Source organism: Formica exsecta, unplaced genomic scaffold (assembly GCF_003651465.1).
Source record: "Formica exsecta isolate Colony F162 unplaced genomic scaffold, ASM365146v1 scaffold155, whole genome shotgun sequence".
Taxonomy (NCBI): Eukaryota; Metazoa; Arthropoda; class Insecta; order Hymenoptera; family Formicidae; genus Formica; species Formica exsecta.
The window spans coordinates 32,171-57,050 of record NW_021848872.1 but is presented as its reverse complement, the minus strand read 5'-3'; the positions used below and the strand labels follow the sequence as shown (position 1 = coordinate 57,050).

Sequence of the window (24,880 nt, the reverse complement as noted above, 5' to 3'; positions counted from 1 at the left end):
AGAGTGATAATAGAAACACCATGTTGAAGGATATTAAATTTCTCTTACATTCGAAACATTCTCTTTTATTTAAAGCGAACGATTGTAATGTAATATCCATTATATATATTATAATTCCTTTACACGAGTGTTATCGATGATCACAGCGCTGTCGTTGGCAGTATCCTATTCACGTACAACGAAATGCTCTCGACTGAAGAGATATATGAAAATACGGCTGTAAGATACATTAGGTAATCCAAGATGAATCTGATGTAATACCTAAGGGAGGAATTGAGGAAGCGCACTGTCTACATATACAAAAATAACAAAAATCATTTTGCTTAAATGACAGCGACTGACGGATGAGTTGAGGATTTTATTTGCATGTCAGCGTATAAGTCATATGTGTCTATATACATATAAAACACGCGAAGATAAAATTTTTAACAGTTCGGCTTGATACGAAACGTTCAAGAAATTTGAATACGTCCGACTGACTGACAGCGCATAACTCTTAAAAGCGCGCAACGTCCTGAATGTTCATCTTGCTGATCGCGTCTCGGCTATGCCTAATACGGAAAGGAAACCACGTAGCGGGCGTAGAAATCGTAATAATGCACGTAACCCGCCCAAGAAATATATATAACGCGGGAGATGGATTTACGATGCGGCGTTTTGAAGAGGCCGCAGAGAAATGTAAGCGAAAGCGCGAGCGCAAAATACGAGGAGAATAAGGAATGAAACGACGGAATGGGGGGGTGTCTATTTAGCGCGCTACGTCGGCTATGTCAACGTTATTATACACAGATTCTCAAGGGAGAGCTCTCGCACGCTCGCACAGAAGAAGGGACCGAAACGAATGTACATAAGAGAAGCGGTTTTTTTAAATATGGATAGGTGATATGGTCGGCAAAAGCGAACGAGCATATTTTTGTATCGCGGTCCGAATATTCCTTTTAGATGCAAATATATTCTTCGAGAATATTTTAGAGAATGTTAATATTCTCGCGCCTTAGTTTATAAATCCTGACTAAATAAGAACGACGGGAGTGGTTATATCACCGGAAGTGATTTCTCTTAATAATAAGTGATAGGCCGTAACGATTTGAAGGAGAAAAGAAAACTGTATTTGATCTCGGGAGACTCGCGCATCCGTTCTACAATCTCGTGTGAAGAAAGAAGTTCCGCAGGCAGGATTTTCAAGATAACCGCAGCAATAACCATTTCTCGACCCTCGAGAAAGAGAGCGAGATTGAGGCGCCTTTTATTCTTTCAAACGCATGCGAAGTCTCGAGCTCCAATTTAATGAAAATTCTTATGAAAAGCTAATATATTCTCTTGATGAAAATATAATAATAGTACCGCAAAACATTATTCAACCTCATTGCGTTGAAATAATTATGAACACCATTAAAACAAATTCTTTGTTAAAATTATTACGGATTCACGTCTACGACAAGAATCCCCAATTTGTTTTTCATAAAACAGACCTTTCATTAACTGAACACGTTCTCGGGACGATTGTAGGTAAACGTATATAAAGGGGGAAACAATCGTCGTCGAGTTCGTTAAAAGTTTCAAGTCTCCGTCACATAAAAAATATGGTTGATGATTTTTAGGGTATCTGTAAAAGCGTCAAAATGGCTTCCGTCAGATGAAATCACTTTTCATTGTTACGTGATATTAACTTCGATATTCCAGAACGTGCACTCCGTATGCAAAGTGCGGAGCGTCTGTTCCCAAGTTTGCAAGCCGTTCTCTTTCCATCTCTCAAAAGCAAAAAGCGCGAACGCTAAGCAAAACAAGGAACTGGGGAGAGAGAAATTTTTTCGCGCGACAGAAAGAAATAAATAAGAGCAATGGGGGTGGTTATATGCGGCGGAAGAGGAGGACAGGAAGAGAACTGTCGGCAGAAGATAGATCAGGCAGTACCTTGGGGATTCTGTCTTTACATTTGCCAAAGCGTACTCCACGTAGAGCTTACTAGCAGAAAGAGCGAACCGGAGTGATAAAACACGACGCACACTGTAATAATAAATCGCACGTTAGATTTTTTACGACGGTATTACTTCGAGATTATCGGGTCGTTGGTCTTGATAATAAATCTGTAATAAACTGCCAAGAGTCTATCTCTATAAATAAGTTGGCAAAATCTTAGCACTTGAATGCCATATGTGAGTATCATGGTACCAATTATCGATGATTCTCGCAGTAATCAACGCACTGATTGAATTATTTCATATGTTGTTTAAAACACGAAAAAAATATTACAAAAATAAACAAATAGTTACTGTTCTTAAACATTGTCAACAAACAGTAGCGAAGATAAAGTTTGTTTATATGCTGTAGCGAACATTTCTAATGACTGGAAATTTAAGGTAGATCTTAAAATGATTAGTTGACAATTATATAATACATACGTGGAAACTTTACAATCTCTTTTACTTCCCCTTATTTTAAATTCCCTTTCTTATAACGAATATTCAGATAACTGGCGGTTCGCGCTCGAATCCCCTTAAAAGGAGGGATCCTTCTACATTTCCTGAATAGAATTGATTCGACCATGAATGGGCCACGGCATAGATGTAAATCTCATTGTCGTAACAGCGGATACGAGTTCTCAGCAAAGATCTGACCGGGCAATTAGCGTTTCTAGAAGCCCCTCGATACAAGCATCAACTTGAATCGACGCGCAATTATAGCGGGTATATAAGCGAGGGAAATAAAGTTAAATGGGCATGTAAACTGCTCTCCCGATATAAGCATCTATAAGAGAATATATCAGAATAAGAAACAATTCTCTTTGTACATTTTTGCGCTATAGTTTTCTTTTGCATTTTAATTTATTTTGCTTGCTATTATATTAGCAAAATATAACTGCAAAATATTATAGAATATAAACTGCACTTGTATTGCTTTCACATATTTCTAATTAATCTACATAAATTATTACTTTGTATATATTAGATTTTCCATGATTTTTTTTATGTGTGTTTGTATGGAAAGAGCAAAAATTGCGAAAAAGCTCGCAGTAATTTTCAATAGTGTCCTCTCCAGGAAAGCTTTCGAATCAAGTTCACTCCACAGATACATAAATTTCTACATATAAAATAGAAAATTATATCCAATTTAACAATAAATTAACTTTCAACGAAATATAATTCTTCTCTACGCATATACATTATTTTAGAAAAATATATTATATTTTTTTATATATTATTTCCATTTCATTTACCGTTGATAAGAATACAACTTGATAAGGATATATTTAGAACACGAGATGCTGTACAACAGCTTCTGATAAAATCCCACGAGTAGGTAAAGAAGACTTCCACCGATAATACAGGATGGTGCTTGCGAAGCTTGCACAAGCTGCGAAAGCTTTTTATGAGTTACCCATAGAGTAGCGTAAAAGTCGCATCCTTGCCTCCATCTAGCTGAGTCATCCCTGATCTCGATTGTTTCATTGATGATAATTTAATATTTATATAATATTAAATTATCATCAATGAGAAAAAATAAAAGCTTTTTGGAAAGCTCATTCATAATACTGCCATAATCTACATATGTTACAATCTATATTTGATAGTTTAAATATACTCATATTGTGTTGGTAAAATAAATAATATAAATAAATAAAATTAATACTAATTATATACATGTATAATTGACATTATGCATATTGTGTAGTAAATATTCTGATGAGGGATTGAATAAAGAGATTGAATGCGAATATATATAACACAAGCGTACAATGTAAATTGCGTGTAATTTAATGGCAAACAATTTCTCCCAACTCATGTATAAATTAATTCTATTAAAAGACACACACATAATCGAATGGCCATGTTAAAATTGCTATTAAATCAAAATAAATAAAACTTGTAGAGGTTTTATATTAATGCCAAAAGTCTTTTATGTAAAAGTTTGAATCATAGAAACACAAGAAACGCACTAAGTGTCAGATTTCAATAAATCATAGGAATAATTCTACAAAGCACATGTCGCGTATAAAAACTGTTTGATATTTGCATTACAAACATAAAGAATATTTAACATGTACGCAATTCGATAGCATCTATTGTATCTTCTCACTAATGTGTGCGCATTCCTTTCGTGACTTGCTCGAATGAAAAAGTCTCACGTCACATTCCAGAATATATTTACTGGCATATATAATGCAGCGTAGCATCTATTAAAGTAGCTCTGCATGCTATTATGTGTAACGCCTGGCCAAATTTATTATACGATATTCAATATAATGAGTTTTCTAGTTCATCTTTTTATCAGTGCAAAATCAATACAAAAAGTTCTTTTTATCAATCGAATATATAACACGTACATCTAGTAGCGGAAAAAATAGCGATATTTATACATGTATCTAAAAATAAATTAAAAACTGGGTAATAATAGCACACATCATAAAAAGCTTTCATCGAACTTATTATTCACGTCATTGATGATAGTGCATCACAATACATCGCATGACAAAATGCTTAGCTATATGTCGGTTAATAATCCGAAAACTGTAGGCACAAAAGCGCAAAAATAAAGCATACAAAGTTGGTCGAGATAAAAAGCGGGGGAGCCGCGAGTGAGAAAAACGGAGCGGGTCCGATGTATAAACCGCCACTAATGTAAAGTACCGATATACCGGAAATGCATCGCACCACGTTTACAGCCGCGCGTGCTATCGCGGTCATAGAATTTCTCATCAAGCTTTTTCCGTCGAAAATATGTGCATAGAGAGGAACCGCCACTAATGTAAAGTACCGATATACCGGAAATGCATCGCACCACGTTTACACGTTTTAAGCTTTTTCCGTCGAAAATATGTGCATAGAGAGAAAGAGAAGGGAAAAAAAGAAAAGGAAAAATAGACAAAATGTTCCTCTCTTTTTCGCGGTTCTTCCGACCGCGAGCCAAGCCGCGCGTGAGAAGCAACCCCAAGTTCTTCGCGAGACACCCCGTTTATCAATAAAAAAAATCTTTGTATCGGCGACGTTTGAGGTAAAACGCTTCTCTCCTGCTTGAATATCACTTTTTTCCCTTCACGCTCGGCGAACGATCAATGCCCCGAGTTACGAGCAAAGAACAGGAAGCGTTCGAGTTCGTCCAAATCCATCTCGCGGCTCCCAAGATGCGAGCTCGTAGACGTTACATTACTATCGCAAAAGAAGATCTTTCGATATCGGAAAGAAAAATCAAAGACGGATACGTCGGGACGCTCCTTACATCACACTTTTCATGATAAAAGAAATTATTCTCACGATTCTGACGTCTTTTTATAAAAACGTATATAATGCATTACATAAACAAGATTCACAACAACTATTATGCGTGTATAAACTTTTTTGATTGAAAAGAGATGTTCTACCGAGAAAATAACTCTCCTTTATTTAGTGCCTTTTATAAGCTTGCTTTTTCTTTCGCGAATTTAAAAATTTATCTGAACTAAAAGTTCAAACAGTGTATCTACAACGAACCAATATTTGATTCCGAAATTGATATACCTCACAGTTTGCTGGAAAATATTAAAGTTTAGAAGACAATCGCAAATGTGCGAAATAAAGTACTACAGTCGAGGCATGTATATGGAAAATTGATAGAAAGAGATATCGTAGCTACTTTCCTTCTCATCCCGAGGATGCAGTCACGTTCAGAAATGCATCATACGCGTCTCTGACGCCGTAAGTAACGGCATACCGAGGGTTCGGGCCACTTTGAGGAATGAAAAAGATTACGGGTGAAATCCGATAGTATAAAGACGAGTGGTTTTAACGATACTCAATCTCAAGGATTGGATTGCATTGCATTTTAAGACAGGAAGGAAACGAGATGCTACGGCGAATATCCGGCAGTTCGTTTCCGTCCTTCCGCCACTTATTCGTGAAATATAGCGTTTACCTCAGGCGCCGAGAATTACGAGACTGTAATATTGAATCCCTTGAGTTAGCAGGCTGTTCTGAGCATAGCGGCTATGATAATATACTTAGGCGACATATGAGTCGATTAACCCGGGCGTAAATAATTTTTAGCCCCGGTATTTCGCTGATAAATTATTTCGCGAGAGTCCTGTTTACAACGTTATAATTGAACATGTACAGTATTCATAGCTCGTATTAGATGATTGATCCACTGCCCGACCCCGTCTGACGCTTCTGCTCTTTGCGCAAGCCGGTTGTGATTATGGCTCTCGCGCCCTGAGGGAGTTATCATCCTTTGCGGTCCCGTGTCGCGCCCACGTTGTATCATATATTTTGCTTCAACGAAGCCTGCATCGCTGTAGATTACGTTGTTGGAAGTTCGTTAAAGAGAGTAAATAACTATATAATAAAAGGATATTAATAGATAAATAATCAACATAATAGATATATTTACTAGATGTCATTAATTAATAAAAATAAATTAGATTGCATGAATGAATATTATTGCAAGCTACATTCACAGAAGAGAACGTACTAAAAAGATAAAAATTTCTATTTATGTAGCTCAAGAGAATGCTAAGTAACATGACGATGCATTGTAGTTTAAATCGATATTCGATGTGATGACATTAAAATTTTTCGGATGAATAAAAACCTTGAAGGAAGATGTAAAATACAACGCGGGCAAGTTACATAGGTGATGGAGTACGACTTAACTCGTCGCCCACGTTCAAAGTGTTAATTAATCATGACAAGGTGATGAAAGCCGACCTCTCTCCGAAAGAGCGTCTCTCTCACGCGTCAAGCTCGATAAGTCCGTGGATTAAGAACTTCCATGGCGACCAAGATTTATCGATACACGATGAATCGAATAATGGCGCACGATCGGCGCTATAAACGCGCGAGCAAGGAACGCGATTAGTCTCGCTCTCCCGCACTCGGTCGTTCCAGGTTGAACGAAAATCCATCACGCGGACATATTGGATTTGAGAGAGGATCGAAAGCTCGTTTCCTGTGCAGGCGCAGGTACTATCCGTCCACGTGCGTCTTCATATTCCGTGATATTCTTGACAAGAATATTCCTATCGTGTTTATGCAATCAATCCAATAATTTTTATGAAAATTGTTTTCCTTGAAAATCGCAAATATTATTACAATATCTGAAAATTTTTTTAAAGTTTTCTGTCAGTTGTAGTCCTGCATTTGACCGGAAAGTAACCGATCGTTTTATCTAAAGTTACGAAATCGCACATATGCAAAATTTGGTTAAAAATGATGCACGTACAAGAGCGTACGATAAGCGTGTACGAGCCTAAAAACCAGATGCAAAGAAGGATGAACCGTCATACCTTCGACTTATCACAATATCCCGACGCAGATTCAACGTTGTGTGAATAACTATCAGTGTAGCAGTCCACTGCCCCTCTCCTTCTTCCGAGACTCTCTATCTTCATTTTTTAACAAGCTCAAATATTATACGAACGTTATCTCGAAGTCACTGAGAGCTGCTGAATTTTGAATTTTCCACATCTGGTCCGCGTTACATCTATCTGCCATAGAAATCCACCAACTTCGGGTAACAAGAACGTTATGGAATCTACGTGAGATTCGTACTTCAATGTCTCAACGGGATATCGAACTAGTACTTGTTGCAAATTCGAATAAGTCCGCACTCGTGTTGCATGCACACGCGCGAACTTTCCCCAGGAGTGAGAGCGACATATTTGATATCGACGTAATCGATGAAGGCACGGTGTTATTTCATACGGTGGTGGTAGAGAGAGAGAAAGAGATACGAAAAGCGTACGCATTTTCACGCGTAGAATTTTCGCGGAATAATAAATTTAAAAGCCTGATTGTGTCGTGCGAGCAAAAATCGATGATGAAGGTGCTACGACCGAGCGAGCAATTATCGCTAATCCGGAGTGCGAAGTGCCGCGAGATAAATGGCGAGATGTAATAAAACGCACCAGCTGTTCTTCTTCTCTCTCTCTTTCTCTCTTCCTCTTTCCCCTCTACGCCCTCTTTCTCTCTCTCTCTCTCTCTTTCATTTTCTCCTTCTCTCTTTCTCCGTCTCTCTCTCTTTGTTCGTCGTTCATCTCGACTCCGGATATTTGTCCGGATTGCAATTGCAGAGGGCTTTTTCCCACTCGCCTCCCTCGTAGCTTGGTTGTACCCAACCGGGCGAGTCCTCTTTCTCTCTTTCCCCTTTCAAACCCCCGTTTTCCTTCCTCTCTCCTTTCTACGTCGCCACGACCTTCGCGTAAAGCAATATTTTACTCGAACGGATACGCGGACTTCAGCCGCGCGCCCCGACAAGACCGGGAGGGTTAAAATCGTTTCGACGTGCTCGATGACCGATCGAGTGCCATCCCTCTTGCTGGAAATACGAACCGGACACTAGTAACCACTGCATTAATCCTCTGCGTACTATGGAAATAACTCCGTTCGAGCCCTTTCGCTCAAGACTCCCCCGCTCGAGCACGCGAGAAACGAAACTTTCCTTCAATTTGCATAATTTTCCGTCGCAAAGGAAAGAGAGAGCGCGGTTTGCAAGCGAGGGGAGAATTTCTCGATGAACCTGGGTAACATTTTACAGACGGTTAAACGGGCGTTCTGTCTGTAAATCGTTAAGTTTCGTGACATCCATTCCTGATCGTCAGGTATCGCACACTATCGATACCGATTGTCTTTCCCTTCCTCTCGTTGCCAGCGCGCAACCTCATGCAAATTCAAATGGCTCGCTCTCTATCGCGATAATATGATGGGCAACAGCGAAACGGACTATCTCACTATTTCTCGATGCTCTCTAAACCGCAAATAACTCGCAACAAGGTCTCTGCTTCGTCAAAGTATTAAAACGCCAACAAGGATGCAAATTCAATAATCGTGTGCAGTAATTTATATAATCGATAAAAAGCCATCCGATAAGAAGAAGAAAATAATAACCGACGAACTTGAGGGAAGAGAACGCATCAACTGCAATTATCTTAGTACTCAGATAATATTTTAAATATTTCTATCTTTCTAATCTCAGAACATTAGGAAACAATATTCAGAATAGCGTCGTCAAATATGATAGTTATCAATCCTAAAATTCTCCATTATATATTGTATAAAATTACTAAAGTTTTTAATTACAGAAACTTTGAAAACAAAGTGAAGATTGCGACGAGAATCGTCAGTGATTATTAATACTGATAATACTTATTCTTGCTATCACTAAGCATAAGCATTTTCGGCATAGCTCTAACTAAGCTTATCCAGCTTAAAATACTCTATTATAAATTATACAATATTGCCAAAGTTCTTAATCGCAGCAAACTTCGACGAGATGCATTGGTATGTTACTTCCACATTACAAGTTTGCCGTGGCATTACATTTAGCTCGCTCTACTGCATGTCACGTTCAGCCGGTAATCCTGAGATGTAAACTATACTTTATATAATAATACTTTATATATTAAACTTTTAAAACTAAAGCTTACAAAGTTGTGAAGGTGAATGCGAAGAGTCACGAAAATATAAAATTATGTAACAAATATTTTTAAGAAAAACTGCAGAGAAATTTTTTTTTTTTTTTTTTTGCGGAATTTGTTAGTATTGTGTATTAAAAGATAACTACTTTAATATATCTTTGCACGCGCGCGTTTGCATATATTTATTTTCAGATTTGAGTACGTAAGAAATACGATTGTACGATATCGAGCATTTATCAATGTTTATTAAAGATAAAAAAAATTAGATATTTAAAAGATATGACAATATGGCCATGATAAATCAAACACTATTTTAAATATCAATAAGTGATCTCTCTATCTAATCTTGTGTAATGTAAAACATAATTTTACCGACGATATAAATACATACGATTGACATATCAAAAATGTCATTATATATTTGTAATAAACAGTATTAGCAATAACGCAGGAGACGATTAACCATGACGCGAACGTTATTATCTTTAATTTCTTTCTTGGCTATTTCTCATGGTAAGTAATAGACAAGTTGATTTCTCTAATGTAATTACTTAAATTAATAAATTTACCAAATTTATATAAATGTCACATATAATAAATGTTATGTACACAGGTGCATTAATCACGTTAGATCCCAGGATTGTGGGAGGAAGAAATGCTAAGCCAGGTGAAATCCCGTATCAGGTAAACTACTAACAAACCATTATCAAAATCGTAATATTAATCGTATCGTTTTAAAAGCATCGAAATAAATATGCGCAACATCTGTTAGCATCGAGTCTTGAATTAACTTTCTTAATTTAGCAGTAGAGAAAGCTGAATCAATTATAAATAAAGATAGACAATATGTACTGTAATAATACACGAGAAATTTCTATGTCTCGAATTGTGAAGTAGAAAATATATCATTTCAGGTTTCTCTCCAGACTATCAAAACGGGACATCACTTCTGCGGTGGTGTTGTACTGAATCAAAAGTACGTGTTGACCGCCGCTCATTGCGTGTTTGGGTAGGTGTATGAGATTCAAAGTTCAAGGAAAACTTCAAGATATAAATTATTTCACAAAGATATATTCTTTCCAGTAAAAATATCAAGCTTATCTCGGCCACCGTGGGAACGACGGATTTACGAAAACCGCATGCAGTGCATTTCATCGAGTCCTCTTATATACACAAAGGATACGATCGCGACAACTCATGGCTCAATGATATCGCTTTACTTAAGGTAGTGTTAATTAAATTAATGTCGACAATTAATTGTTTTCACGTAAATTGAGTAATTTAGAAAATAAAGATCAAACCAAACGTTTATATAAAAAAAAATGTTCATTTTTAGCTTAAATCTCCATTTAAATTTTCCACTTTGGTGTCCCCCGTCATATTACCGAAGCAAAATCAAACTGTGAAGACTAATTCAATAGCAATCGTATCAGGATACGGCAGATTATGGGTAAGTCTCCGTTCTCTTAAACTAAATTAGCAAACATGTCACTGATTAAAGCAGTGACAAGATTTCACCAAAAGTCAGACAGTATTTCACTGATTTTCAGTGGAAAGACTCACAGTTTGCTCCTCCGTCTTATGTATTTCACTGATTATAACGGTAAGATTTCATTGAAAAATCAGCCATTACCGCTACATAATTTTTCTTAGCGAGATTTCACTGTTTGCAGTACTACATTTATAACTGAAACCAATATTATTAATGATAATACACTGATTCTATTTAAGAGAATAAATGAATAATTTATTGATAAATGTATAATTTAAACGGTTAGGCATTTATTAACATTAAACTAAAAATGTACGGAAAGTCGCATCTCAAATTTATTTTAAAACGTCATGTACGTATTCAATTTATACTTTGCACTTACAGCATAACGGAAACAGGACCAATGAATTAAACGTCGCTAACATTAAAGTAGCTGATCAAGCCTACTGCAGATATATGTATGCGAAACCTTCGAAAAATATTTTCGACACGCATATCTGTGCAAACGAGCCAACCGTAGAAAGGGGTTCGTGCAAGGTAAACCATTTACAAAGCTTTGCAGTAACATCACTGTCATTAGTACTGGCCGCACGTGCAATTTAACGCTGTCTGCCTAGATACAGTCATTAACTACTTAACTCGCACCATTCTTCTTACACGCAAAGCTTCAACTCGCCGTCCTATCTAATGACTTTTAAGCACAACGTCTCAATGTAACTTCACGTATTTCGAATTGAATAACGTGGTCTAAATGTCTTTTGATAAGCCCGATATATCATTATCGTATCGGCGGCAATTGTATTGTGTGGACTCATCGCGATTGTAATCTTTTATTTATCAATACTATATTTTTTTATCAATTAATTTATCAGTTAATTTATTTTTTGATAACAAATAAATTCGAAAAATGTTTGACGATTATCGCATATCGATCGACACGCGCCATTGATTATTTCGTATCATTAATGAAGCATCATCGGTTTTCCTCGTCACATTTTGTAATTCAATTTAATTAGCAGCAAAACCGCGTGACAGCTAGGCCAAACGAAGCAAAAGTGCGTTATTATTCATTATCAGTGTAATTAAATTAACAACAAAAATAATTTATGAGCTAACTTTATACTAACAAAAAGAAACATATATTGAAATAATCTAAAAAATAAATCATATCGTTTGCGCGTGATTTTTTAAATTAGATTCTCGTAATATTTAGATAACCAAATTAGAGCAATGCATTTTTTATTTTAGGGTGATTCCGGCGGTCCTCTCACCGTTGATGGAAAGCTCGTCGGACTCGTCTCGTGATCATACCGTTGCTCTGACACGGTATATCCTTCCGTTTACACACGCGTTCCATCATACGTCAATTGGATCAGAAAGTACGCTGTGTGAATTAAAATAATTAATACGCGAAACAAAAAAATCAGTTTTGATGTTTAACGACACACGTGTCACGAACTGACGTAGCGTAATTATATTTTAAACTATAAATGCGTAACTTCTTGGAATATATATGTATGTATATTGTATATATATGCTAATACTAGATATTTTCCTAAAGTTTCTTTATATTATAAAGAAACAACATATTATTTATCAGATTTCTTAAAAATTAATATCATAAAAGCTTGTACGATTATTTACGCGTGCTAATATCTATTTCTCTAGTTTAAAATGAGTAAACAACGCAATAAGTGTGAATTTAAAACAACCGTCCAAATAAATTGAAAATATTATATATGCATTGCACGTCCTGCTGTTGCTGCGGTCGATATCCTAACAATAAATGGATCAAAAGAGAAAAGTGGGTCAAAGCAAACCGTTGAACCATTCCGACAGCATACGTCAAGTGCACGAAATTGTTTCAGAGAAATTAACAAACACTTCTCTCAAAAACGACTAAAAGAACCATTTACATCCATTTTCTCTCATTTCTGTCCGACGTTAATTTCTACATCTCGCACACACGCGCACAGGCGTGTAGAGCTTTGTAAACAGAGAACTGACGCGTTTGTTAAAATGCTACACTTCATAATGTCACTTTCCGTTTTACGAAAAGTAATAATCGTCAGCATCATCATACTAAAAAAAGATGTTCATTTTCGGATGATTTTCGCACGCGAATAAGAAAATAACATTCATCAACGAGTATCGATTGTGCTTAGGAAAGAAAAATAAAAATTCGTCTAACACATTGATATCGCTGAGATATTCGGATATAAATCAACGTCTTATAAGTTAGCGGAACAGGATGAGCAGAATCAATTCTAATTAATATTTTTATTTGTTGCTCATTTGTTGCTAAAAAGTTGCCAAAGAAAAAAATTTGTTGCTCCAACAAATTTTTTTCTAGTTGTTTACTCTTGTAAGTTTGCACGCTGTGCGGCTTTCCGGCATTATTTATTCTTATTTTGCAAGCAACAAATTCGGAAGTTGTATATTTCGAGAGCAACAAATTCAGACAATACGTCAGTATCAAATTTAAGCGAGCAACAAATTTTTTTCTAGTTGTTTACTCTTGTAAGTTTGCACGCTGTGCGGCTTTCCGGCATTATTTATTCTTATTTTGCAAGCAACAAATTCGGAAGTTGTATATTTCGAGAGCAACAAATTCAGACAATACGTCAGTATCAAATTTAAGCGAGCAACAAATTTTTTTCTAGTTGTTTACTCTTGTAAGTTTGCACGCTGTGCGGCTTTCCGGCATTATTTATTCTTATTTTGCAAGCAACAAATTCGGAAGTTGTATATTTCGAGAGCAACAAATTCAGACAATACGTCAGTATCAAATTTAAGCGAGCAACAAATTTTTTTCTAGTTGTTTACTCTTGTAAGTTTGCACGCTGTGCGGCTTTCCGGCATTATTTATTCTTATTTTGCAAGCAACAAATTCGGAAGTTGTATATTTCGAGAGCAACAAATTCAGACAATACGTCAGTATCAAATTTAAGCTAGCAACAAATTTTTTTCTGGTGGTTTACTCTTGTAAGTTTGCACGCTGTGCGGCTTTCCGGCATTATTTATTCTTATTTTGCAAGCAACAAATTCGGAACTTGCATATTTCGAGAGCAACAAATTCAGACAATACGTCAGTATCAAATTTAAGCGAGCAACAAATTTTTTTCTGATTGTTTACTCTTGTAAGTTTGCACGCTGTGCGGCTTTTCGGCATTATTTATACTTATTTTGCAAGCAACAAATTCGGAACTTGCATATTTCGAGAGCAACAAATTAGCAACAAATTCTTATATTATTGTTATGTACAATTTTGTTGCTATATATATATTATTCCGCTAACTTAATCTTCCTTTAGCGAAACATCATTTGTTTTTAAAAACTTACAGAGCAACAAATTTTTTTCTTTGGCAACTTTTTAGCAACAAATGAGCAACAAATAAAAATATTAATTAGAATTGATTCTGCTCATTTTGTTCCGCTAACTTATAAGACGTTATAAATCAAACAGAGAAATCGTTTACGGAGGACATGTCGCGTCGGTGCTCTTTGTTTTTACGACAGGCCGTAAAGGCGATATTGAAAACACCCACATAGCATTATTCGGCGCTACCAGTTTGCATACTTATATGCAGAAAAATTGGAGCGCGATCACCGATGTGTAAAATTATTATAAAAAGCGAGAATGAGAGAATAGAATATACATAAAAAGATAATATCCTACACCTTAAACAATTGACGTGAGAAATATGTGATTATCCTAAATTTAAAAGAGGGATTTTCTCTGATTCCTTGTATTTCCTTCGATAAACTTTGCACTGTAATTCGCGTTTCCCCTTACTGCTCCCTTGGATACTATATATAACTGTTAACAATTACAACGCAGGAAGTTTCTACGGGATTGTTTGCTTGGATTTAAGTCAACTTTAATTCTTTATGTGCATTATACAAAGATATATAAATGATGCACATATGTTAATTTATAATAATTGTTTCACTTGATCGCAACTCTATTTTCTCTTGATTATATAACATTCTAAAAGATATAACTCTGATATTTTGACATATTTCTTATAAAACAATACGATTTTTCTCGTTAAAAAAATTATTGACATTGATATTGATATAAAACGTTAATAGAGAAAAATAATAATATATATCAGAATATTTTAACTATATCTTCTGTACTCACACATAATCGTGCTTTATGATTAGAAAGAATACATTTAGAAATCTTTTTTGTTAACAAAAAATAGCGCATGTCTAACTACCACATCGGACATTTTTAACTTTGTATATGGTTTATTTCCGCGAATCTAAATAGTTTGAGAGCAGTCTGAATAATTTCACAATCATGTACATTAATGAATTAAGTATAGGATTGCACACGTGAGTCAGACCGTTTCACTACCTGTATGATCGATGAAAAGCTCCGGATATGGGGGTCGTCGGACGCAGGTGAGTCCTGGAACAGCGGTTCTCAATATCTCTTCTTGGTCGGTAGGATCGATCGACCTTTTGCTTCCTACTACACTCCAAGATATCACGATTACAGAATCTCTAAGTCTAATCAAGAATCGTGAAACTGTGGGACGTATTGTTACGTCTCACGCAAGCAGTCCTTCTGTTACTTTCAGCGACAAATTAGAAATCACATTTTTAGAAACGCAATATCTTGAATTTTAAAATTCAAAAGATCTCGACACATATTTTTACACAAAGAATCTTTTCACTTATAGCAGCGTAATTATCTGCACATTCGATAGTTCGATTTTAACCAGCCAGACTGCATTCCATTAGGTAGGGAGAATCGATCGATCCGTACCTTGGAATCCAGGCATTTCGTTCCCACTGCTATCTGTCAAGATTTCGTGATAAAGAAAGATGGCGCCTCCAGAACAGACGAATTCAGTGACGACATTGCGAAGTTCAGAGTGGAATGAAGTATAACAAATTCTGAGAACTTGGTAAACTTTCATCTTCTTAAAGTTCGGATATTCGGCTCCTTATAAAATTTACTTCAACGTCTCGAAAATTTCTCTCTTCGATAATCTTTCGACGTGAAATGATTACCATACATTAAATTCTACTTATGTATTTCTTATCGAGTAATAATTTCAGCATTATCTTTCTCTTTTATAAAAGATCATAAAATGACACACGTTTACACGCATAAACATTTATGTTTTCAGATATCAACAAGCGTATTTTGCATCATACAATACATGTTATAATAACACATATTAGAGAGAAATTTTTGTCTTTCTATCTCAACTCTCATGGAGCTATGTTATACTAGCACATCCAAATTTTTGACAGATTACTAAATATGATTCGTCCACTATGCAGAAAAAATATTTTCGTAAATATTTTCATTTATATTATATACTGCGCACGCGCGTGCGTGCACTCTTATGTATCGTAATATAAAACTTGTACAAAACGAGTTTTCCAATAAATGTCGTTCCTTTCATGGAAAATTCCAAAATTGGATGTCAAACATCAATTTCATACAGACAATAGTGTATTAATAAAAAATTGCACATATTTGTACACATTAGTATTTATATTTATCATGGAATTGTGTATATCTCTACAGTTTAAAGATGACACGTAAGCAAACTGACAATGAGATTTAAAAAATCGAAATTAACGCTGCATTATTCAAAACTCTTCGGTTAAAGGCGGCGCGTTTAACTCGTAAAAAAAAATAATATCTCTACAGCATTATCAGCACGAATAAGGCTTTCGAAGTATCTGGAGCTGAGCCAACGTCGCCTTGGATGCAGTTTCGCATCTGTCCTGGTATATCGATCGAAAGGTCACTCAACCAGGTGCCTTCATAATGGGTTATGACACCACCGGAGATACGCTACATTGACTGACGGCTACTTTATCCTAATTAGAGAAAAACAGCGCACAACTTGTTCATCTTAACGCGTTAGATGCAGAAATAAAGAACTGCGAGAAGGATTTTAAAAGCGCTGTTTTGTAATGCTTATAAAATTCTAGCGACATTTTGAAATAAAAATTTCTCGTACATTTAGGCGAATTATTGTCCATTAGCTATTATCAGATGCCAAATAAAATAAGTTTCGTACTATAAAAAAGATGCTTTTAGCTACGTGTAAAATTAATCTATAAAGAATGAGATCAGCATCCGATATAATCCCCCGATGTTATATCTATATCGATATTACAATATTTTTCTATACGCACGGTACACAATTCCGATGAATAAATGTTCTCTTATCGTTTTGGCATTGAAGACTGTATAAAAATTCTACTTATATATAAAGTTATATAGGAAATATATATATTTCCTTTTTTCTTATCTTCATTTCTCACAATATTATCAAAGTTATGTTTTGTTTCCACTAAATGCATAAAATAAATGTGGTTGAAATGTGTTTATTATATCTTTGTGATGCAATCTGATAAGACAATCATGATAATTAGCAATCATAAAATTTATTGAACTTAAAAGAATCTTCGCAGATATAAATATCAATCAATCAATCATGAGATGTTCAGAATTTATATAATGAAGACAATATCTCCGACAAATAATTGTAATTTATAATGCATATTATATACAAAAATCTTGCAAAAAAGTTATTATGCCATTTAATAAATGTCTTTATAACACAATTGAATTATAAACTCGCAAAAAATATATATTTATAAAATGCATATTATTTTTTTATATGTGCAAAAAACATAAAGAAAATATGTATAATTGAAATTTGTTTATTTGTATCACATGCAAATAAAACTTTACTTTATTTCGCGATTTCATTTTTCAGTTCTTAGTTCTTAATTCTTTCCGGGATTAGAATTCATGTGTGTTTATCTATTGCCCGCAACTAAAGATACTATGTCAAAGAACTCTTCATATTTGATAATACGCCCGTATCTAAATTGCGAATATACTGATAAGCGAAAAGCCGACATAGAAGTAATCGGAATCCATCGGTGATTAAATTATTTATCTAATCTGCCATGTCCACATATATAATTGTTTGTTAATCAATGCATTGTTAGCGTTCGTGCCAACCGTTATCCGATAAATATATATATTTGTCTAAATCCAATCGTGGTTATTGTCGTTTAAGATGTTGTTCGCAGCTTTATGTCTTCTTAGCGTAACGTCTATTTCCCAATGTAAGTAAAACATAATGATAGAATCACATATGATATCTACATGATAAATTACACACACTATACATATATAAATAAAATATATACGTGATACATAATACATACATCATCTAATTTTCGATTAAGTATCTATTTTACACACATAAATTTGATACTTTTTTTAAGAAAGCAGAAAAATTTGAATTATATTGTAAATTATTAATAAAATTAATACAAATCAATATAAATTAAAGTAGTTCCTCATATCGAAATATAATTGACAAAAATCAGAAATATATATTTTCATAAAATTAAATGAAATTAATAAATATATAAAATAAAAGGCAATAAATGCCAGATAATAAATGTTATCATAGACAGTTATAGATTTTCAATGAAATTTAAGTAAGCGCTATATTAGCAATATATATTTTCAATTATATTAAAATATAGAAGAAAACAAAATAAATTCTATAGTAAAAGCCTTAGCTCAAATAAGTTTAATATTGTGTCAACAGCTGCCGTACTGCAGTACGAATCACGAATCATAAATGGAAAAGATGTAGCGTCGGGTGAGATACCGTATCAGGTGAGTTCTAGCGATCCATGAAATAACATTACCTTCCTATATAAAATTTCTTTCTTATATTGCAGATCTAGTTTCAGCGCTTCAAATACCGATATAAACAGCACTGACGTTCTATATATATTTGATTATTTAAATGCAGAAAAATAGAAAACTCTATATACACATGAGATAAAATTAATTTCTTAAATTCATTTCACTCTAGGTCTCCTTGCAGACAAAAAATTTATTTCATTTTTGCGGAGGATCTATCCTTAATAAACATTATGTTATCACTGCCGCTCACTGCGTGGATGGGTAATTAATTTTGACATAAATTTTAAAATATCATATATGAAATATCACAGCTTATGTATTTAAAGTTGTTTTTAATAATTTCATATTTTAATTAATATTACTGCTTTTACAGTAAGATACCTGCAGATATCATAATCGTCGTTGGCACCGTAAATTTGAATCGTTCGGGCGTAAAGCATGCAATTAAAGAGATTATTTTTCATAAAGAATATGATCCTTCTAATTCGTGGCTTAACGACGTTGCATTGATCAAGGTAAATTATCTCGTAAATATTATACCAACTGTTTCTTGGAATTTCGATATCATCGTTTCTCATCGTTGACGCACTTTGCTTTTTAGGTGTTCTCCCCGTTTAGGCCATCGCGTAATATTGGATTCGTAAATCTTCCCAATAAAGACGAAGCGGTCCAGCCAGGTACCGCGGCAAGAGTTTCCGGATTTGGAAGAATATCGGTAAGTGTAGCATCAATTTTCTCTGCGTAGCTCTTACTGTGGTTTTTAGATATATTTACCGAAATTAATGCAGCAGCATAATTCTAGCACCGTATTTAACTCGTTAATCTCGCGCTTGTACATAAATTATAGCAAGACGGACCTGGCTCCAACATCTTACAACAGGCTACCATTTACATAGCCGATCAGGATTATTGCAAGAATATGTACAGCAAGATGTTGTATAATATCTATGACACTCATATCTGTGCCAACGATCCAAACATTAGCAGAGGATCTTGCAAAGTAAGTTGTGTAAAATCATTTGAGTTATTACTTGTTTTCAATATAATTAATCCTTAGTGAAAATAGGTACAAAAAAAGTTATTAAACTATAAGTCAAAAAAAAAGGTAAGTTAAACAATTACGAAAAATAGTTAATTGTGATACTTTTTGCGAAATATACATAATAGGCAAAGAATTAAAAGAAAGAGCAACAGTTGTGTAAAGGGTTGTATCACTTTACAAGCGTTAAACTTCAAATATTTTATGCATGCACAAATCGTTAAAAAAAGATAAAAAAGCACTTTAATCTTCTTTGCAGGGTGACTCGGGCGGTCCTTTGATTGTTAATGGAAAACTTGTTGGGCTTGTATCATGGGCAAAAGCTTGCTCCCTTACCGACTATCCGACTGTGTTCACCCGCATACCTTCGTACATTGACTGGATCGAGAAAAATGCCGTGTAAATACAATTGATATTCATACAGACCTACGATCGCCAATTGCGAAGATATCGAATACATTAGATTATATTTATTTTTTCGTTTTATTACATTGCGATAAGTGTATCGTCAATAATAGGTACCTTGAGTATCTTGTCTTCTACGGATAAAAAATTCGTTATTCTGAAATATATACGTTAAATCGTGCTATGTCTTGCTAAACTGATATTGCTAGCATAATAAAAATTATCATTATAAACGCAGGAAATGAGTCACAAATAGTACTTTATAAATAAGAAAATTGTAATATAAGCGCGCACGCACACACACACACACACACACACATTTGTAATTGTATTGCTACACTAGTGCAGATACTAAACGTTGTCCGTAAAGAGAGAAAAAAAGAGAGAAAAGAGAGAGAGAGAGAGAGAGAGAGAAAGAGAGTTTAAAGGTCTACAATAACCGTGCCCAAATTTTTTTTCATTTATTAACGTTCATTTTAAATATATTTTAAATAATTGGCCATTTATAAATAATAAATAATACTTACAAATAATAAATAATAAATATAGAAACTCCCAGAATTAGCGGAAAGACTGTAACATCTAAGATTATAAAATTGAGATAAGCTGAATGTGTAAATAGATTAATTCAATCTTTCTTTAGATTGTAAACATTTAATTTCTGTATAAATTACGTATATATAGATTAAAAACATAATATTTGATATATAATAATTAAAATAATTATTAGTTAGTTTAATCTAATTAGTTAATTTTTATGAATAATCCATATGCTTTAATCCAAAGAATTAGCTGAGATAAAAAAATAAGAATGGCAATAAATAGAAATTGGAATTATCTTATATCTTAAAAAGAAATCTTTACGTTATCAAATTTAATCAGATAGCAAAAAAAATTAAAATTATAGAGTGAATATTATCTCTATTAATATTTACAAATAAATAAAATAGAACGGGTAAATGAGAGCCATTGTGCGCTGGATAAAGAGCGCCAAAATTATATTATTCTTCGTAGGTATGAATGTATTTATTAGACAGTTTGATTGAATATAGGACCACATCTTCAGTAATTTTCAAAATTTATTAATTTTATCAAATTAAAATCATGCTTTATTCTCACACTAAAAATATAATATCATACAAAAGCACAATTCGCTTGCTTACTTGCGTAAAAACTATCGCTTTAGTTATTGCTATTATTATTAAATGCGTCACTAATTGTGCCACATAATTTTTTCAATTCTAATAAAAGATAAGATTGCTTCGAGACACCGTCCCTTGAGAATAGAGCAAAACGCAGAAAGAAAATGAGCACGTATCGTATCAAAGTTGTACAAACAAACTTACGAACGCGCGATGTTGAGCATTAATTAACGACGTACAATCACGAAAACAAATCGGAGACTTTGCACAAACTGGCAATCGATGTTCTTTTATCGCGGCAGGTCATGCGCGTAGCGTTGTGATAACATAGCTGCCACAACTATTTTTCCCAACGACGAGAGCAAGAAAGAAGAAAAGCGGTACTGTACGCGTTCGTTGAACCGTTTCTGACGGTCGCTCGAGAGCGAGGGTATTGTCAAAGTTCAATGTACCCCAATAAATCGCGCAATTGTTAAAAAAATCGCGAAGTAATGCGTAGTGAATTTATCATCCATGGTTCGCGACGTTCTGATAGTTGATAAGCGTATCTGTATTGCGCTGTGGTTACGATTTAATCATTATGACCTGAATTAAATGGATTCACAATAAACTATATTCAAAAGTAAATAGTTAAGATATACAAATTAAAAATTTAATGAAATTAAATAGATTAAAATAAATAGTTATTATTGAAAATATGAAAACACACATACACACACACACACACACACACGTACACACTATATCTACTCAGAACCATATTTTATTCGTGAGCAGAGATTATTAGCAAAAATATAAAACATATACTTTAATATATATAAAAAATACGGTAATCCATTGCAATGAAAATGGTAGTATCTATGACAAAAATTATACATATTTCTTGTCGCATAAATAATTGCTCGGAAAATACGTACTTTGTACTTCTTCTCACTAATCTTTTCGCTCTTTAAGCGCTTGTCTTTTGTTTGAAAATCTTGGCGATTTTACGCGTGGAAGAGAAAAAACGTGCTCTCGGATTTTTCTGGAATGCGTTAGCAAGAAAGATCTCGTTGTTCTCGGACAACCTTTGATCCTTTTATTCCATTTACACTTGAATAATGCATGCGAAGACAAACTTTGTCGACGTAAGAAAATAAATCCCTCTGTATGAACAATATGCGTTTGTAATGTGTCCCTACAAGAGTATTTACGAAATTGCGAAGATTTATATGCACAGTCTAAAAACTACCGCTACATAATAATTTAATTTCTTCTATATAATCTATTTATCTTATTTTTTTTACATTTATAACTATTATAGTTGCTAAAATAAGGATACTTATCGCGACACTATTATTAAACGATTTCCGTAAATATTGAATGGCGCTAAAGCACGTTTTATCAGATAAGCTGACCTATAATAAAATTAAATCATACTTGCTATCTAAGCTATACTATGTGATTGAGAAGTTTCTAGTTTTGATTCATATCATAACATTTTAAAAACGCTTCGTTCAAATAATTGTCGAAAATGATTTTTTTATCGCATCAAATATTTTTATCAAGCAATGGAGTTGTCATTATCACAGTTGATAAACGATCTTATTTATATATCTTATTTATATATTTATATTTCGTATAATATATTGCGTAAATAAATTGGTAAACATATTATTAGAATTTGATATCTTTATATCTATTATCTTATCTTATCTTTATCATTGCATATAAATTTCACAAAATAAACAATATTATTAATAATAAATAATATTTTTAATTTGCGACAACAAAAATATCACATTACAATTTAATTATAAATAATGTTGAAAAGGTTTAAACATTAAATTTTTTAATCACGTAATTTCTTTTAGAGAAAATAGGAAACACGAATTATATTTACGATCATCATGAATTCGTTCCAAAGTTAAACATTCCCATCAGTTGTAAATTTATCCAAACCTCCAACATGCTATCGTGAAGTTTGGTAAAGGCTAAGCGCGCGAACACGATCGAAAGTTTCTGCACGTAAAACATCGGTGATCTCGATCGATGCGCGAATCTTTGATCATCCGTACGACCGATTACGTGGTCAGGACACGGGGTCGTTGGTCGCAGATGAATCCTGCAATACTGATACCCTGTAGCCGTCCTGAACCAACAATCGATCGTCTCCCACCTTTATCCGTTCGACGGTCCGTCAGGATTTCCTGATAAAACATCGTCAACTGCCAAGAAATGACCGAAACTTTTTTATCTCTCGCGAGACCTTCTATTGAAATTAGCGCCGCGAGTATAGAACTTTTAATAGGAAGTAATTAAAGTTCTTGACAAAGTAATATATGTGAAGGAGAAATGTTAGTAGGTCTATATTAAAAGTTATTTTTGATATTTAATTTACATAAAATTTAATGTAATGTTGCGCGAAGGGACATTAATGAAAAAAATGTACTATTAGGTCGAGAATACGTCAGCAAATATTGAAACTATTATATATATATATATATATATATTTTAGTCTAACATATAAATTGTTTGCGAACAAATTAACGAGCGATAACTCTAATCGATAGATTATTTCCGCGAAGATTAAAAATAATGTCTACCATGGCTATAAAGTATCATGTATTTCATTAAATGATAAGTTATAGGAAATGTAAAAATGAGACGTCGCTGCGATGATTATCATATCATCATCGAAGGATCACGATATTCTATCACATTCAATGAAACATGCTAAAGATTCATCAGGCAAGATTAAGAGATATGGGAAAACCCAATGTCTCATATATCAGTCAACGAGACAGATGTTAACAGGACAGATCATTGTTATAATTGAACGATAAAAAATTGGATAATTAAAAAGATATTGTAATATGTATTATCTATTACAAATTAAATCTACACATATATTCTAAATCAAATATACTAGCTTATAATTAATCTAGATAGTTATTTATAGTAATTTACAGTTATACATTATTGTAAAAAGTATTCTTCTTACATACTTTTAATTATAACAAGTTGGAAATTGTAAAATAATAATTGGAGAATAGATGTAATTAGTTATCATTGACTCAGATTCCTTTCTCAAAGGAAAATATAAAATAAAGTCGGCAATTAACCAAAATAAGGGAACGATTTGTGCGATCTAAAATCTCAGTGTCGCAATCACGTTTTTATCAAAAAACGATTGATCTGCCAATCCTTATCAATCTCGGTAGAACATCTCCGATATACTACTTCGTAATCGAGCTATCTAATCTAGATTTCACAAGAAAAAATTGTCAATCATTGGACTACTTATACGGAAGTGGATTGGAAGCAGTATATAAATTCGCGGTATCAACATATTACAATACAGTCTATGGTCGGCGATCAAACGATGGCGTTAACGATCTTGTGTCTCCTCGGCCTATTGGCATTTTCTCAAGGTGAGTGATGATTCTATAGGGGCAAACCGACAATTATTCGTTTAACATTGACAAGCATTCGTTTAAATGAATACAAATTGATATACTTCCCCCTTAGAAGTATTATAGCAAGAAACTTACTTTACTGTCAAATTAAATTAATTGGAAATGGCAATCAGAGCCAGGCGCGGTAGTTGGAGCGCAAACAGTTTTTTATTCTCTATATGCAAATTAGACGTTTCGGCCTCTTTTTTAGGCCATCTTCAGTATAAATTAACTTATTATATAGGTTTACGGTCGCATTG

The 24,880-nt window shown here is 34.0% G+C and overlaps 3 protein-coding genes and 1 pseudogene across 3 annotated transcripts in view; 3 read left to right on the top strand and 1 right to left on the bottom strand.

Annotated features, from left to right (window-relative positions):
- The window catches only part of LOC115233002, a 110,825-nt gene that overhangs the window by 76,656 nt on the left and 9,289 nt on the right, over positions 1-24,880 (bottom strand). The gene's annotated exons all lie outside the window — the stretch shown is intronic.
- Positions 9,479-13,020, top strand: LOC115232999 (annotated as a pseudogene).
- On the top strand, positions 17,671-20,544 carry LOC115232998 (chymotrypsin-2-like). Its single transcript, XM_029803198.1, has 7 exons — positions 17,671-17,999; positions 18,494-18,564; positions 18,767-18,858; positions 18,971-19,112; positions 19,199-19,312; positions 19,445-19,597; positions 19,896-20,544. The coding sequence occupies exons 1-7, from the start codon at positions 17,951-17,953 to the stop codon at positions 20,037-20,039; spliced, it is 765 nt and encodes a 254-aa protein (XP_029659058.1). The 5' UTR covers positions 17,671-17,950; the 3' UTR covers positions 20,040-20,544.
- The window catches only part of LOC115232997 (chymotrypsin-2-like), a 2,501-nt gene continuing 2,124 nt past the window's right edge, over positions 24,504-24,880 (top strand). Inside the window, exon 1 of the mRNA XM_029803197.1 lies at positions 24,504-24,596. Coding sequence (XP_029659057.1) covers positions 24,530-24,596 — 67 coding nt within the window. The 5' untranslated portion in view covers positions 24,504-24,529. The remainder of the gene's footprint in view (positions 24,597-24,880) is intronic.